At 40.9% G+C, this 17,016-nt stretch overlaps 2 protein-coding genes across 2 annotated transcripts; both read right to left on the bottom strand.

Moving 5' to 3' along the window:
• Nucleotides 1–12,664: 12,664 nt before the first annotated feature.
• On the bottom strand, nucleotides 12,665–14,062 carry LOC133784846 (uncharacterized). Its single transcript, XM_062224118.1, has one exon. It carries the CDS (start codon nucleotides 14,060–14,062, stop codon nucleotides 12,665–12,667), a length of 1,398 nt encoding a protein of 465 aa, XP_062080102.1.
• Nucleotides 14,063–16,121: 2,059 nt separating this feature from the next.
• LOC133783885 (auxin-responsive protein SAUR24-like) lies at nucleotides 16,122–16,649 on the bottom strand. Its single transcript, XM_062223488.1, has one exon. The coding sequence runs from the start codon at nucleotides 16,556–16,558 to the stop codon at nucleotides 16,262–16,264; it is 297 nt and encodes a 98-aa protein (XP_062079472.1). The 5' UTR covers nucleotides 16,559–16,649; the 3' UTR covers nucleotides 16,122–16,261.
• Nucleotides 16,650–17,016: the final 367 nt, after the last annotated feature.

The following is a 17,016-nucleotide window of genomic DNA, read 5'->3' as shown; positions in this document are numbered from 1 at the left end:
ACATTGATTGCTGATAATGAATAACTCTATTTGTGTTCTTTCCTTTGTCTTGTTTGTGATATTTTCATCGATATTAACACACACATATATGTAGTCATTGATACATCAATCAAGAAAAAGTAAAACTATTTACAAGAGCCATGCAATGCAACATTTTTCATATGCTGCTTAACCTTTATGACTTAAGTTGGTAAAGTCTTAATCGATTAATGCTTAACCGTGTCTTTATTTTTGACATTAAAATACTGAAGAACGTGAAAGTTAACACCATTGGCAGCAAGTGCAAGAAATTAAAAAAATTTTGCAATGCCATGTGCATTCAAGGAATTTTTAAATTATATATATATATATATTTTTGGAGCAATTACAACGCATCTATTTTTTTTTATAACACCGGTACATCATTTTTCTATTTATGACACATGGATAAATATAATCCTAAATTTTTTATATGATGGTGTACATTGTAGCTATCTAGAACATCATACAAATTTTTATGAAATTCTGAATAAATTATATGGTACCGAAAACAGGATTCAAACAGCTTGTTGCACGAGTGCTTATTTTTTTGTATACGCATGTAAAAGTCAACTGTTTTAACTTTGTTTTCGGCACTGTAAATTATCTTGAAAACTTGCAGAGTGTCTTAAATAATTACAATATACACTGTCATATAAAAAAATTAGAAAAAAATTATCAAGGTGTAGAAAACACAAACTATTACACTAGTATTGTAAAAAAAATGGATGCACTATAGTGGCTCCTATATATTTATATATGTTTATATAACTTGAATTCGCAAGTCTTCGTTTGTTTATTCTTATTTATGATCAATTTTCTTGCAGTACCTTATAAGAGTGTTATAACGTGCCTTATTTATCATTGATTAGGTGTACATTAATATTATGATTATGTGGTGTAATATGAACTTTTAATTTGGAATCTTTGTTACTCAGACTACTCATAAAATATTTTCATGTTTTCATAAATATATTTCTACTCTATTTTATCTTTCTTATCTATAATTTTTTTTCTACAGAGTTATTGTCTCGAATATTTTTACTTCTATTTCTACCCTTTTAGTTCACTATTAAGTGTGTGTTTATGTATTAATTATTTAAATTCTGAGCGAATATCACGATGGAAACAAGAGCATAATAAATCATGGATTGGAGGGTGGATCTATCTTCAAACATTAATTTCTTTGCTTTGTGTATTTGATTATGTTTTGTTGTTCACTTTTTAGGTAAAACGTGTGAAGGACTAGTAGTTTGTTATGTCTTGTGTATACTTCAAAAATTTAGTAAGAACTAAAAATCTTTCGAAGTGGTGATAGTTATGGTTTAAATTGAATATTGTAACTTAATTGATTTAATTAATGTATACTCATAGTTTGTGAGATATGTTTAGTTGTCATTCTAGCTTACATAGTTTTTTTTGCAAGAATGTATTTACATTTTAATCTTTTTAAGGATACTTACATAGTTAAGACAAGGATGCATTTACATAGTTAAGACAAGAATTATACATTTTAATCTTGTAATTTAGCTTTATAATATACTAAATTATTTTGATTTTGTATGCTGGGTGATTTTGTTTGGATTATACTGTAATTATACAATACATTTTTGATGAATGTAGATATTTAAAATAGGGAAAAAAATTCCCATTTTCTGTGTGTGGTACATCAATTCAAAATATTATGTTGTCTCATGTACCACATGGCACACTGTTTGCTTAAAACATGTTGTCTCATGTTACAACAGTTGCCCATAAACTGTCGGATCATGTACTGCAGAGGACGACATTTTCATAGCAACTGTTGTCCCTGTGATATATGAAACGATATTTTTATTTGAACTGTCGTCTCCTGCTAGTACATGACGCTACACTGCATGGTACAAGAGTATCAAAACTGTTGTATGAACATTCTTACCACAGTTTAAAACTATTGTACTACGTCAATTTTTTAGTAGTGGGGGTTGCCCCTTAAATTATATGTGGGTAAGCACACTACAACAATATAAGAGTTTTATGACTTTATTTTGGAGACATTAAAAGCCAACAATGTTTCCCGCTAGGGGAGACATCAAGGATGACCTACTTCCACTACAAAATGACTAGTTAGCAAGATTGATGTCATTTATTTATCAAGTCTAATTTTTTTTACGTGTAACTTAATTCACATGTTCTTAATTTTTCTTATGTATAAATACCAAATTAATTATCTATATATAAAAGACATCTTTTAATGAAAATGATATATGAATGTTTTTTTTTATTTTAATTTATACATTATGTTTATTTAGATAATAATTTATAAAATTTAGTTACATAATAATAACATAAAATATGGTATTGTATATTAAAAAATTTAACTATAATTTAGTATTGAATATATTATTATTAATATAACTATATTGGTATTAAAAAGAGTATATATTTCGAAATAAAAAATAATTATATATATGAAAAGAAATAAAAATATAATTATATAAAAAAAAGTTTCATTGCGGTTTTTTAGTAGATTTTTCTCAGCGGTCGATTACACTGCAGTTCCTGTTACTCCCAAAAATCACAGAGTATTAAGAAAAAAAACCGCAGAGAAAACTCAATTTTGTAGTAGTGGTTAAGGAATTATCTCTAATCCATATTCGTCGCTGCTCATAAATTAGTTGCACATGCTCTTAGGATAGATTAACAACTTGTTTGATTAGATGACATTCTTGATTTCCTTTGGGATGTTTAGTCCTTCAGTGTATGACCTTATAATATTTTTATCAATGAAGTTCATTTCATAAAAAAATAAATAAATAAATAAACAACTATCCAATTAAGTTTTTGGAAACATAATTGTCATTTTCAATCAATATTTTCAAATCTTACAATTTCAAAAATTTTAAAAATATATCTAGAAGATTTGAATAAAACACTGTAAAATTTAAAAAGTTTTGTTTCATATATTCATGATGTATTATTTATTTTAAAAAAAAGTTTTGTTAACAATTAGTTAAGAGAAATTGAGGTCAGTACTTCCTCTCTCTCTCTCGCACATCTCTCTTTACCTCTCAACCTTTAGTACGTAAAATCATGGTGCATGGAACAGATGGATTTTGATGGAAGAAGTGACAGCAAGCAAAATGGAAAAAAACTTTATTGGCGGCTAAAATTCTTAAGTTGTTATCATTCAAACACTTAAAGACCGAAGATTTTTTTTACGGAAAAAATACTTAACTTCCTGTTGGGGCAACAATTTGTCTTTCTATATTTGGAAGTAAAAACCCAATGATGAATGATAACTTGCTTCTACTCCGGTGATGAAATTTGCCTTTGACTCATCGGGATCACCTGCAAGAAAGACACTCCGATGCTTAAGTCAGTTCATAATTCGATCCCTTTCTCTTCTCAGAATCTCATATTTATAGGATGAAATATACAAAGCAGTTAGTTGGTTCAAGCGAATCCTGGAAAGGGGGGAAAGAGAATAACTGGATTTCCCTCCAAAAATACCGACTTTTAAAATGTCTCGCTCAGGGGTCAGAGGCGCAGATTGCCTCTGACCCACAGCTTCTGCCTTCGGAACCTCTCTTTGTCAAAACGCCCCGTTTTGAATATTTGATAAATGAGGTAAGTGTTTTTCGGGCCGAACATTTTGGGCCCAACAGATGCCCCCTGGCCCAAGCTTCGGACAGGCGTGGTGTGTTGATCTGTTAGAGTCTTGGGCCGACTCTTCAATACCAAAAAGTTCTCCTAGAGCCGTCATTCTCCGTAAACCGAGGTAATCCGTAGGTACATGATTATTTGATTACCTGACAAGTTACACTTAATGCAAACACGGTTATCGAGTAAAACGTTCGGTTCAAAATTTTACCTTTCATTTAAGTAGTTTTCGTTTCAAAATAATTTTCATTCAAATTCCCAAACTTTGTTCCAACTTCCAGAGAGAAGCTCCGAAGAAACCCTAGAGATTTCCTTCAGCTCAAACCTTCGACAATCATCTCATTCGGTGTAATAATGTCTTCTCGTTCATCTCTCGAACCTTTGGATCGTGATGGATACAAAAATGTGTTCGAACGCATGCGCAAATTGTTCGACATTCCTGACAATTTCACGGTGAGGATGCTCTCGGAGGCCGAGCTTCGAGAATGGCGATTTAAGGACGTAGTGAAGCCTACTGAGATAGTCATGAGTCTAAGACACATCGAATGGCTCCGCTTACCTCTCCCGGCTCTGCTCGTTCAGATAATTTCAAACTCTGGGGCTCACATTTCGCAATTTCTCCCAAATGTTATTCAGTCTATAGTCGGGGCTCAGATGATAGGGAGCCTCAGGAATGTCAATATTCAATCGGATGACATTTACGCGTGCTTCACCAAGTCTACGAACAAGGTGATAGAGGGAAAGCCTTGGAAAACTTTCTACCTCTCTCCCAAAAAGGATCGGACAATCTTCACCGATTTCGATAGCTCCCATCGAAATTGGGATAAATATTTCTTCGCTGTTGGAGGAGCGTGGTATCCTGAGTTCCTGCCTCAGGAAATTTTCCCTCTGGCCAGGGTATTTATAAAAGGTGAGTCACATTTTTCATTCTGTTCTTATTGATTTTAATGTGAATTAATCATATCTGGATGATTGTCTGCTAGTTTAACTTTGTGTACTACTGTTTTGGTTCTTTGTATCAGATTTTTCTTGGCCTCAGGTTAGCATGAGTTCTGAGCGACAGAGCAAGCTGATAGAGAAAGGGCTTCTACATGAATCTAAGGAGAATGCCATTAGTATCAGGGGTGTATTGAACCCCTACTGTATGCAGATTATGACTCGGCTTTGTTTCGTGGATCGAGTCGACCCTGGAGCTGTGCGAGTTAGATTGCAGAAGGGTGACATGACCCTAAGCAAGATTACCGCAGCATGCGCGAAGCAGCTGGGAGCTTTCCAGAAGAAATCCCCTCCTACTCCTTCAACTCTGTCGTTGACGAAGGCTGAGTTCGAAAGGGCGTGTTCTGAAGCCTACGCTGCGTGTCACAAGCGTCATGGGGTCCCAGAGGGCAAAAAGAAGGAGGACTCTGGTCTGGCTCCTGCTACAGAGTCTTCCCCTGATAAGTGCGGTTTATCGCGCAGGTCTTCCCGCATCCAAGGGCGATCATCCACGCCTTCGGATGTTCTGCCAATTCAGCCTCTTCAACAAGTGCCTTTGCCCACAGAAGCCTTAGGAAAAAGGAAGGAGCCTGAGGAGTCCTCTGGCGAAGATTCGGATGAAGGGAAGTGCATTTCGTCCAAGCTTCAGATCCCAAAAGGTTCTGTCCCCACTACTCAAGGATCTGCCTATGTAATCCCCAGACTTACCCCAGGAAAATTACCAACGGGTCAGGCCCTCTCGTTGTGCAAGAAGCCACGGGGATTTTCCCCCGCTGGGCATTTACCTAGGGCGTCTCCTACTTCACATGCAGGTGGGTCTTCCTTGGCAGCTGGCTCAGAAGGGGTGGTTCATGCAGAGGTCGTTTCCTCTTCTCCGTCCAAATTATCAGGAGTAGCGATTGGAGATGGAGTGCAAGGTGGCTTACCGTTTGAAGTGAAGTCTCCTTCTGTCTGTGTGAAGCCGTCAGAAGCATTGCCCTCTGCTTCTGATTTGTCTGAAGGGTCTGCTATTGGCCATAAGCGTGGTTCAGAGGGGAGACACCCTTCCTCTGCTTCTCGTAAAAACAAGCTTCTAGAGGATGCCTTTGGAGAGGGTTTTGAGTCTGCGGATACCACTCCTCTTCCAGTTGAGGCAAGTAAGGCCGTTGAGTCTGAAACTATCCCTGGGTGCTAGGAATCAGGGGCTGTCAAAGTAACAGGTGTTGACACTCTTGGTGTTGTCGTTTCTTCATTACCGCCTACCGCTTCTGAGTCTCATCCAGGAGATGTCATTGCTGTGTCCCCGAAGGGTACTAACACTTTTGAATCTCCTAGCGCTTTCTTGGAGAAGCTCACGTTTTCTGCCGTGCAGACGCCGGTGTACCTCCCCAGTGATTTGGGTGAAGATGATAGCTTATTTGTACGCCCTTCGAAGACATATTCTTCTGGCGTGGGGGCAGTTGCGTTGGTGTCTGATAGCATTATGGTATCGACGTTAGCAGAAGGTGAGAAGCCAGTTGCCCCTGTTGCTTCTGCGGCTGCATCTGTAGGGGGAGAAGCAAGTGACAGAACAGGAGTAATGTCGGAATATGGCCCCTCTGCGTCTAATGAAGTTATGGAGGAAATGCTATGCATAAGCAGACCCCATCTACCTACGGAAGGAATTGGATCTTTGAGTGGTCAAGGTGATTTGTTGCAGCAAGTATTAGACCATATCTGGATGGTAAGTTGGTTAAAAAATTAGGCTCTTTTTACATTTCGTGATATGTGTGTAATATTAGTTGTAATGGGCATAATTGATTTGTCACAGAGCTATGTATGCGCTTCGGCTGAAAGGCGAGAATATGCGGCGGCTATGCAGAATAGTTCCAAACTGGCGGAGTAGATGGCGAAATTAGAAGAGGAGCGGTTAGGGAGAAAGATGGTCGAGGCGAATCGGGACGTGCTTGTGGAGGCCATCAAGAGGTTAGAAGCAGAGCTGGCAGAGGCAAAAAAGAGGGTGACTGCCACAGAGGAGAAGCTGATAAGCATTGTCGGGCTCGAAGTAGAGCGAGACAAACTGAAAGCTGATTTGGTGGATATGACCAATAAGTGGATGGAGAAAAGTCAATTCTGCGTTCAGCATGAAGCCCGCATGGAGAAGCTTAGCAGTATGATGAATGACCTTGAAGAAGATGTTGTGTCGTTGCAGACTGATAAGGAGACCTTAGAGAAAGAGAAAAAAGAGCTGGAGCAAAGGGCAAACAGTCTTGAGGCCAGCGCAGCGGACGCGAAGAAGCAGAAGCTGGAAGTTGAACTTCTTTTAGGGAAGAAGTTGAAGGAAGCAGAGGAGGCGGTAACCGAAGCCAAAAAGCAGTTGGAGGAGATGGCAGATGTATCTGACTCTTCTTTTGTTACTGTTGCATTTAGAAAATTAATTGGCCCATAAAACACGTGTGTTGATTCCGTAATGTTTTTGCTTTTGCAGAGGGCAGCAGAGGCAGCGATTGAAGCCACTAGGCAGCGTATTCGAGATCGGGAGATCACCGAACGCAAGCTTGTGAGGGTGGCTGAGGTAGATACTGCGAAGTACCTGGATCTGGCATTATGTAATAAGAAGCAGACCCCAGAGGATAAATGGGCAAAACTGGAGATGTATTGTAAGAGCGTTGATGTAAAAATAGGAGAGTATGATGTCGACAAGTATTTGAATGAGCTTGGGGATTTGCAGATTTCTTATCCGCCGTGTCATCTGGAGAAGTTGAAGCTGAGGGGCGATGCGCTGGGATCGATGTATAATGTCAACGGGGAAGCTGTTGAAGATAGTGCTGCCAATGTGGCTTCTGATCAGAAGGCATCAGGATCCGCACCTGTTGCAGAGGGCATGCCAGATGGTGAAAGAGGTGCTGTAGAATGAACGACACACTATTGTTTTGTTAAATTCTATCATGTTTTGTTTTTTTAATTAACTTCTGTATATACATTCTTTGGGCTCTTTAGGCCGCTAGTATGTAGATGATTGTAATAGAGAAAATTATCAATACAAGTAGAACTTTGTTTCCTGTTGGTTGTCTTGGTGTGTGTACGATATGGGTTTGTTGTTGTTTAGGACTTAATTGAAGGCGTGATGACAGGTGTGAGTCGTATGGTTTACTCGGATCAGAAGCTTCATAGACCCTTTAGGCCTTTGCGTGCGAAATACAGCGAAAGATTATACAGATGGTGGGAGAGGATTCCCAGTTAAGTGTTGTGTGAGTGATCCGTCTTGGTGTTTTGGTGATGGGCTGGAGCTGACAACATTGTTGTTGCAGGTGAGCACATTGAGTGGATGAAGGTTCCCTTTTTAAGAAAATCTTTGACAACCCACAGTGGCTTTACTCAACATGGGCTATGGAAGAGCTTATCAGAAGTGGCATCCCGTACTACATATCATGTGAACGCTATGGGTTAGGCCATCCGAAGCTAGAGAGTGCGATGGCAGAGTATATGCGTCGTATTGAGTGGGATTAATTATGGGCAAGAAAATAGTTATTCGTAGAGAATAGATCAAAAATCAGGAGTTAATATCGTCGTTAATGTAACATAACTTATAAATAACAACTTCTGATTTACTGCTATTTTTGAGTATACATCACCTTCTGATCCCATGCTTAGCATTTTCCAATTTAAGTTATAGTACAAATATTCATTTTTGTTTATCGAGAAAGGAATTGAGCAAATATGTGTGCCCATACTTAGCATCTGCCAATTTAACTTATAGTGATAAGTGTGTTGTACTCCTGCGATGTTGCCATTATTGTTGGGTGGCAGACCTTCTTACTCGTAGGGAATTGTTGTAGTGGTCCTGATCGGAACGGGCTCGGCCTTTGGAGACGGAAACATTCCCATGAGGTCAGAGGGATTAATGTGATCCGGACCGAACGTCGAGGCAGATGCAAAGAGGTGAAAATTGTGAGGCAGGTATCTTTCCAATGCACTCATATCGTGTAGTGTGGCGAGGGGTCGTTTGGGCTGCTGCGTATCCTGTCAGAGGCACCCATTGTGTAGGATATGGGTGCGACTGCGGGAAAAGTTCCTCCCAGCCTTGGATTGCCAAACCAGCTAGTGTATATTGGAGAGGAATCCAAAGCATGACAACAGATGGTTCTGCTGTGATAGTTAGGGTAGATTAAACAGCAGGAGGTGCTCCTCTTATGCGGGTAAAAGGGTAGGGTTTGCAGTGCACCTATGTTGGATGGCCAGATCAGTGTAGTCAGGGAAGATTAGACTGCGAAATGGCTGGCCGTAGCTCCCTGTGAGCTTAGTCAAGTCAGATTAGAATGCGGTACAAAATCCAATGTAACGTGTACGTAGAGGCGGTAGGATCGTGTACGCAGATCGTGTGTAGTGGCCTTGTTGCCACGAACTGTTGAGATGCAACCTGGTGCCAATGTGAGGGGTGTGATCCTCGCTGTGCATTATTATTGCTCTTTGTTTATTGAAGTGTAGGTGTATGTATTGAGATTAAAGACATACGGTGTATTTCCAGGGGAGGTTGGCAACTTCAAGCATTAGATAATTGTTTATTTATAGCCATTGTGGTAGGTGGTTTTTGAGTACACGTGAATAATGTTACAAAGTTAGGTGAGGATATAATTGAGGAAACCTTTTGAGTGAAAAGTTAATTGTCACGTGTCTGACTTGGTGAAATATGGTTGGTAATAATGCCAAGGAATTGAATATACAAGAGAAATTTAAAAGAATGTGAAAAAATGGAAAGTTGTTGTATTACTTTTGAATTGCACAGTACAACCATTAGCAATAATATTGCTTCAAAGACATTGAATTCCAAGTACGGGGAACGATTTTCCCACTACGTACATTTTTTAGGGTGTAGGACCCTCTGCCTAGTACTTTAATGATTTCGAAAGGCCCTTCCCAATTAGGTTCTAGCTTCTTCTTGTTGCCCGTGACCTTACGCAGAACCCAATCATCTTCTCGAAATGTGCGTGAGTGGACTCTTTTGTTGTAGCAGCGTTCTGCAACCTTCTGATAATTCTCTAGTCGTAATTGTGCTATTGCACGTGCTTCTTCTAGAAGGTCCAGGTTGTGCATCAGTTGAATATTGTTTGTTGTTGGGTCAGATGCGATCTTTGTCCGAAGTGTAGGTAGACCGACTTCTGTTGGGATGACGACCTTTGTTCCATATACCATGGCGTAGGGAGATTCCCCCGTGGAGGATCTTTTTGTTGTCCTATACGCCCATAATACTTTTGGTAATTCTTCTATCCATGCTCCTTTTTTATCTTCCAAGTTCTTCTTAATGTTGGCAAAGATTACTTTGTTGGAAGCCTCTGCTTGACCATTGCCCTGTGGGTAAGTGACAGAGGCGAAGCTTAGCTTGATCTTGTATGTGTCACATAGTTCTTGTACCTTCACATTTTGGAACGGAGTTCCATTGTCCACGACTATCTCCCACGGTATCCCAAATTAACATATAATATGCTTCCAGATGAAGGACATAGTGTCTGTTTTGCTGACCGTGACGTACGCCTCTGCCACAACCCATTTTGTGAAGTAATCAGTGGCTACAAGAGCATACCGTCTTCCACCAGCAGCCTTAGGTAGTTCACCTACTACATCCATACCCCATTTTGCAAAAGGCCAAGGTGCAACGATGGAGTGTAAGGTTTGAGCAGGTTGATGGATGGTGGGTGCAAATCGTTGGCATTTGTCGCATTTTTTGGCATAATCCCGTGCTTCTGTCATCATGTATGGCCAGTAATACCCTGCTGTAAGTGCCTTGTGTGCCAAACTCCGTCCCCCTGTGTGATTTCCACATGTCCCCTCATGTATTTCTTCTAACAATTTTTTAGCTTTTGATGGGCGCAAACACCGTAGCTATGGGCCGTTGAAGGATTTTCGGTACAACGTCCCATGGATCATGGAATAGCGTTGTGCCCGAAGGCGCAGAAGCTTTGCATCTTTCAGATTAGGTGGGAGCTCGGAGGTGGTCAAGTATTTTATGATCGGATCTATCCAGTATTCAGGTTCTGATGAGGTTGAATAGACTTCCATGTCTTTGCTTGATCGTCTTATAGATATGGAAGACTGGCGTGTGCATCCTCCCGCAGAAGCTAATTTGGCAAGGGCGTCAGCCTTCTGATTTTGCTCCCTAGGTACTTGTATGAGTTTGAACTGGCGAAAATGCGATCGTAGTTACCTTCTGTAGAAGGCTAGCCAGATGGGGTGCTTTGGTATCGAAATTTCCAGCCACTTGCTCTATCATAAGCTGCGAGTCGCCTCTGACATCCAGTCATTGAATGCCCATTTCTCGTGCGAGTTCTAAACCATAGATTAGTGCCTCATATTCTGCTTCATTATTCGTCGTGGATTGCTCTAAACGAATGGCTTCTTCGATTTTGAGGCCTGAGGGAGCTTCTAATACGACGCCAATACCAGCCCCTTGGGAATTGGATGCTCCGTCAGTGTACATCGTCCAAACCCATTGATCTTCTGATTCTAACAATTCTGGCAGAGTGTCAGGGGTGAACGACTGAATTTCGACCAGGAAGCCAGCGAGTACCTGTCCTTTTTTAGCTTTTCGTGGCGAAAACTGAATATCGTCCGTCCCTAGCTCAATGGCCCATTTAGATAACCTTCCAGAGAGGTCGGGCTTACTCAATACCTGCTTTAATGGATAGTCCGTATATACAATGATGGTGTGACTCTCAAAATATTGTCGTAACTTCTTCTTTGCCGTAAGGAGTGCGAGTGCCAACTTTTCCATCATACTGTATCGGGTTTCAGCGTCCAAAAGCATCTTGCTGCAGTAGAACACTGGCCTCTGACGATTGGCTTCTTCTCAGAAGAGAACAGAACTCACAGCGAATTGTGAGACAGACAAGTATAAGAATAAATCTTCATTAGCAATGGGGGAGCTCAATATAGGAAGAGAGCTCAAATAAGTTTTCAGTTCTTCCAATGCTTTTTTCTGCTCTGGTCCCCAGGTGGTGGTGGTAGATTTCTTTATGCATTGCAAGAAGGGTCGGAAATGGTCAGACATTCGTGATATGAATCGACTTAATACTACTACTTTGCCCGTCAGAGCCTGTACGTCTCGGATGGTTCGGGGCTCTTTGACTTCTGAGAGGGAGGCAATCTGCGTTGGATTTGCCTCGATGCCCCTCTGACTGACGACGTATCCCAAGAACTGTCCAGAGGACACCCCGAAGACACATTTAGAGGGGTTTAATTTCATTTTATAAGCATCAAGGATGTCGAAGCACTCAGTCAAGTCGTCTATATGTGAAGAGCTTTGTTTGGACTTGATGACCATGTCGTCAATATAAACCTCCATATTTCTCCCGAGTAATGAAGAAAACAGCTTGTGCATCAGCCTCTGGTATGTTGCGCCTGCATTCTTTAGACCGAAGGGCATAACTTTGTAGCAATATAAACCACCCTTTGTTATGAAAGCCGTATGAATCCGATCCTCTGATTTCATGGGGATCTGATTGTATCCAGAGTAAGCGTCAAGGAAGCTCATTCTTTCATATCCTGCCGTGGCGTCTATCATCTGATCAATCTTTGGTAGAGGGTAGCTATCCTTGGGACACGCTTTGTTTAAATTTGTGTAGTCTATGCATACTCTCTTTTTCCCATTTTTCTTTGGGACCACGACGGGGTTGGCAAGCCAACTGGGGTATAAGCATTCTTCGATTGCCCCTGTGCTTAGGAGCCATTGGACCTCCTCTTGTATAACTTGATTCACCTCTGGATCGAACCTCCTCTGCTTCTGCTTGACGGGTGGGAAGTTGTTGGAGATATTTAGGCTGTGATTCATGACAGAAGGGTCTATTCCGGGCATGTCATGGGGAGTCCAGACAAAAGTTCTCATTCTGGTTTTGAGAAATCGTATGAGGGTCTGCCTCTCTTCTCCAGAGAGCTTGGTACTTATCAGGACCGTTTTAGAGGGGTCAGCGTCGTCTAGACCCACTTGTTCTAAGGTATCTAGTGTAACTTGGGGTTTTGCTTGGTCTTCCTCTAGATTGATTCTTTTTAGGCACGCTGGTAGGTCCTGCTGTAATTGCTATTTGTCAGGGGAGTTGTCATGGGAAGCAGTGCCAGAGCTATTTATTTCTTTTAAGGTAAGGAAGCATTTTTTGGCCTGCTTCTGGCAGCCTTTGATGTCGACGGTGTATCGCCCGTTGAGTGATTGACACCGCATCACCTGATGTAGAGTTGAGACTACCCCCTGCATCCGGTGGATCCAATTTCTCCCCATGATGGCATTGTAGCTCGTGGTGGAATCTATAATGAGAAAGTCTACTGGCAGGGCATGTTCTGCAGCCACCACAGTTAATCGAACGACGCCCTTTGGATAGACTCTTTGGCTGTTGAATCCCAAAATGGGCATGGTGGAGGGCCGGATCTGATTCTCCTCTAACCCCATCTTCTGGAAGGCTTCCCAGAAGAGGATGTCGACCCCACTGCCCCCGTCGATTAGAACTCTGCCCAGCTGGCAATGGTCAACTTGTAGGGAAATGACGAGTGGATCATCATGGGGTAGGTGGACGCCCTTTAAGTCATCATCGGTGAAGGCGATTGTAGAGGCTGGGTAGCTTCTGTCTTCTGAAGTGACGAGACTGACCACGTGGCCTAATGATTTGTATCTCTTCACTCGTTCTTCCATCCTTTTATGGATTTTAGTTGCATGCTCTTGATTATCAGTGGGTTCTACGATCCCGTGGATCATAGGGACTTGCTTAAGAGGCTCCTGGGTGCTGTCAGAGGCTGTGTGTACGGGGTCTGACGCCTGCGGAGCGGGGGCAGAATCGGGGTTCTGCCGCGAGGCGCCTGGTCTGCCTGTCTCCTTGATGTATTGGGTAAGCCTCCCACTCCTCATGAGGGCTTGGATATGATTGTTCAAATTATGGCATTCAGCGATCGTATGATCGTGATCTTTGTGGAAGAGACAGTATTTGCTTTTATCCCTTCTGTCAGATGGAATGGTAATTTTGTAGGGCTCTCGCTGGATAGGTCTGTCTTTATTTTCTTCATAAATGACTTCTTGCGGGACGGTGTATTCGAAGGATGGGTATCGTGATGGCTGCCGATCCTGTCTTGGCCTTTTTCCTTCCTTCGTATGATTTGTTTGGTTCTGTTTCCTCTTGTCATCCCTGGCAGGTGGTGGAGGATTATTTGCTGGTGGAGCAGAGATGAGTGCAGACTTCTTCTGTGCGCGCTCTCGAAATTCTAACACTCTGAAGACGCCCTCGGCTCGGGTCTGCACGTCTGCCATGTTGTATGGAGGTGTCATGGTGAGATTCTCATGTAAGAGAGATCCCACCTGCAGGCTTTTGACGAAGAGATTTGCTGCGGTGAGTGGGTCGACGTCGTGGATTTGATGCACGAGGTCAATGAAACGCTGTAAGTATGCTTTCGGATATTCATTCTCCCCCTGTTCGATCCAATAGAGATCGGCCATTGTTCTGGGCGCCTCTCGATTCGCGCTGTACTGCTGTAAGAAGGTCTGCCGGAGATCACCAAAACTGTTGAGTGACCTGGGTTTTAATTGTCAGAACCATAACAGAGCTGGCCCGGACAAAGTCGTTGAAAAGACTTTGCATTGTATGGCTTCGTTATTAGCTTCTAATGCCATCTTCTGTTGAAATTTAAATAGGTGGTTTAGTGGGTCTCCCTTTCCATTGAACGCAGGCAGGGAAGGGATGACGAAGTCTCGAGGCTTTGGCTCATTCTGAATCCATTCCGAGAAGGGTGATTTTTCAGTGGTTCTTGATACTAGATCCAAATGTTCGGTGGCGTAGGCAGATCGCTCATCTGAGAACTTCTGCATCATTTCCCTCATCATGCCTTCTTTCCAGCTGTCGAAGAACCGGATCGAGGGAACGCGACCTTCAGAGGGAGAATCGAGTGCAACTTGAGGTGCGGTGCGTTGAGGCCGGACTTCGGCTGCTGGCTGAGCGGGTCCGGTGGGTTCTGCTTCCGCCCGCCCATGCGTGTCAGAGGTTGGGGCTTTTCGCTCTTCGGCCCCGGAGGATGGCGGTATGCCTTGGGATCTCCCGTTACCTGGGTTCATGTTTTGATGTGGGGAATTAACGCGGTCGATCAGAACGTCAGATCTGCTAGAATCAAGATTGTCGTGGGCTTGGGTGTTGCGAGTCGTGTCAGCGGACCTGCGCAGCTCAGTAATCTCGGCTTCGAGCCTAGCTTGGGCTTCAGTCAATGTCTTGATTGCTTCGTCGGACAGCTGCTGGCTCGCCTCCAATAGACGACACATCCTTTCGATCTGGTCGCTCATGTCCGTCGGAGGGACGCTTTGTGCGACTGGGCCCGAAACTTCGTTGCCTTTTGGTGGCATGATTTCTGGGTTCGTAGTGGATCTTGATTTCTTGGTTCGACGACGTGGCTAAAGCCGATATGTTTGTCGTTTCCCACAGACGGTGCCAATTGTTGGGGCAACAATTTGTCTTTCTATATCTGGAAGTAAAAACCCAACGATGAATGATAACTTGCTTCTACTCCGGTGATGAAATTTTCCTTTGACTTGTCGGGATCACCTGTAAGAAAGACACTCCGATGCTTAAGTCAGTTCAAAATTCGATCCCTTTCTCTTCTCAGAATCTCATATTTATAGGATGAAATATACAAAGCAGTTAGTTGGTTCAAGCGAACCCTGGAAAGGGGGGAAAGAGAATATAACTGAATTTCCCTCCAAAAATACTGACTTTTAAAATGTCTCGCTCAGGGGTCAGAGGCGCAGATTGCCTCTGACCCACAGCTTCTGCCTTCGGAACCTCTCTTTGTCAAAACGCCCCGTTTTGAATATTTGATAAATGAGGTAAGTGTTTTTCGGGCCGAACATTTTGGGCCCAACACTTCCAAAATTTCATACTCCGTAAGTACCTAAGTAAATTTTTTTGTTAATTATTGATGTGATATTAATTAAATAAGATATTGACGGCTAAAATACTTAAGTTGTTGTCATCAAAGTACTTAAATACCTAAGTTTTTTATTTTTATTTATTATTTCAAAAACATAATTAAACACTTAAAAAATTATAAATAAAATTTATTAAAAAAAAATAATAATTAAAATAATATAAATAAAAACTTAATAGATAGTTTATTAAAATTTAATACAAAATTAATTAAAATAATATAAATAAAAGCTTATATAATTTATTATAATAGTGGTGGCTATGGTGTTATTTAATTTTCCATAAAAAAACATAGGTGTTTAAGCTTTTATTTATATTATTTTAAATACGTTTTAAGTGTTTAATTAATTTTTAAATAAAAAATAAACCTTTTTTTTTTAAATTGGATAACAGTAATTTAAGTATTTTAGTCGCCAATATCCTATTTAATTATTATCACATCAATAATTAACGGAAAATTTAACGTCAAGTACTTACGGAGTACGAAATTTTTGAAATTAGGTATTTTTTCTGTGAAAAAAATATTAAGTATTCAATTGCTTGAATTGACAATAACTTATGTATTTTAGCGACGAATATCCATGATCATAATATAATCATTTGAATCAAAATTCAATTTCTATTAACATATTCTCATCAGTGAAAAAAAAAGTATATGATATACAAAATTTGTGTGTGCTAATTAATGTCAGAGCTACATGTAGATACAATAATTAACCCATTAATTAATTCAACTGAGAAGTGAGATCAATGAAGATGTCTTCTCTGCATGGAATTGTAAGTCTCCCCATTGGATGATCGTAACCAAATTCTTGTTCTGCCATGCTTAGTAGTTCTTGAAAAGCAGTCTCATTCAAGTTCCAAACAGGTACTACATATCTCTTCTTCTCCTCTTCTCCAACATACACTGCAATGTACCCTTTCGGAATCGAACTGGACTTCAAAGCTGCTTCTTTAAGCCCCGAAAATGATCTGCGAAGAGTCTTCTTGGCACTGAGAATACCGGGCAATTTAAACGCCATGTTAATTATCAACAATCTACTTGTGCTATTTCTTTATAGAAAGTTTAAGAGTTTCTGACAACCAAAAAACTTGATTGTAGTTGTAAAGAAGGCAGAGAAGACTTGATGATTTAGGTGTGTGGTAATGTGGATGTATATATATAGATCATGAATGGCTGTAAAGGCAGGTGAGAATTAAGTTTTTGAATTTTCAAGGAACATAGGCATTTGAATTCACATGGTACTGTCTTGGAAAAAGCTTACTTTAATTGTTTGTGATTTGGACACTATCAAGAGAAACAAACTACTAAGGCAGGAGCCCACTTGAAGCAAAATACATGCAACAAATTAAAGAAACCATTTTAACAATTTGTCTATCTTGTTTCTTTTTTTTTTCTAGTCGATGAGGAAGAGCAGAAAACACTACACCTGTATATGTATATCCACATCTTGATTTGAATATGTGATCACTTTGATAT

This window comes from Humulus lupulus, chromosome 6 (genome assembly GCF_963169125.1).
Source record: "Humulus lupulus chromosome 6, drHumLupu1.1, whole genome shotgun sequence".
NCBI classification, from domain to species: Eukaryota; Viridiplantae; Streptophyta; class Magnoliopsida; order Rosales; family Cannabaceae; genus Humulus; species Humulus lupulus.
The sequence above is the reverse complement of the archived record's forward strand: the minus strand, read 5'-3'. Positions and strand labels throughout refer to the sequence as shown.

What these genes read in the sequence shown, in the direction of transcription:
- LOC133784846 (XM_062224118.1), bottom strand. Translation starts at nt 14,062, where the DNA reads ATGGCCGATCTCTATTGGATCGAACAGGGGGAGAATGAATATCCGAAA.
- LOC133783885 (XM_062223488.1), bottom strand. Translation starts at nt 16,558, where the DNA reads ATGGCGTTTAAATTGCCCGGTATTCTCAGTGCCAAGAAGACTCTTCGC.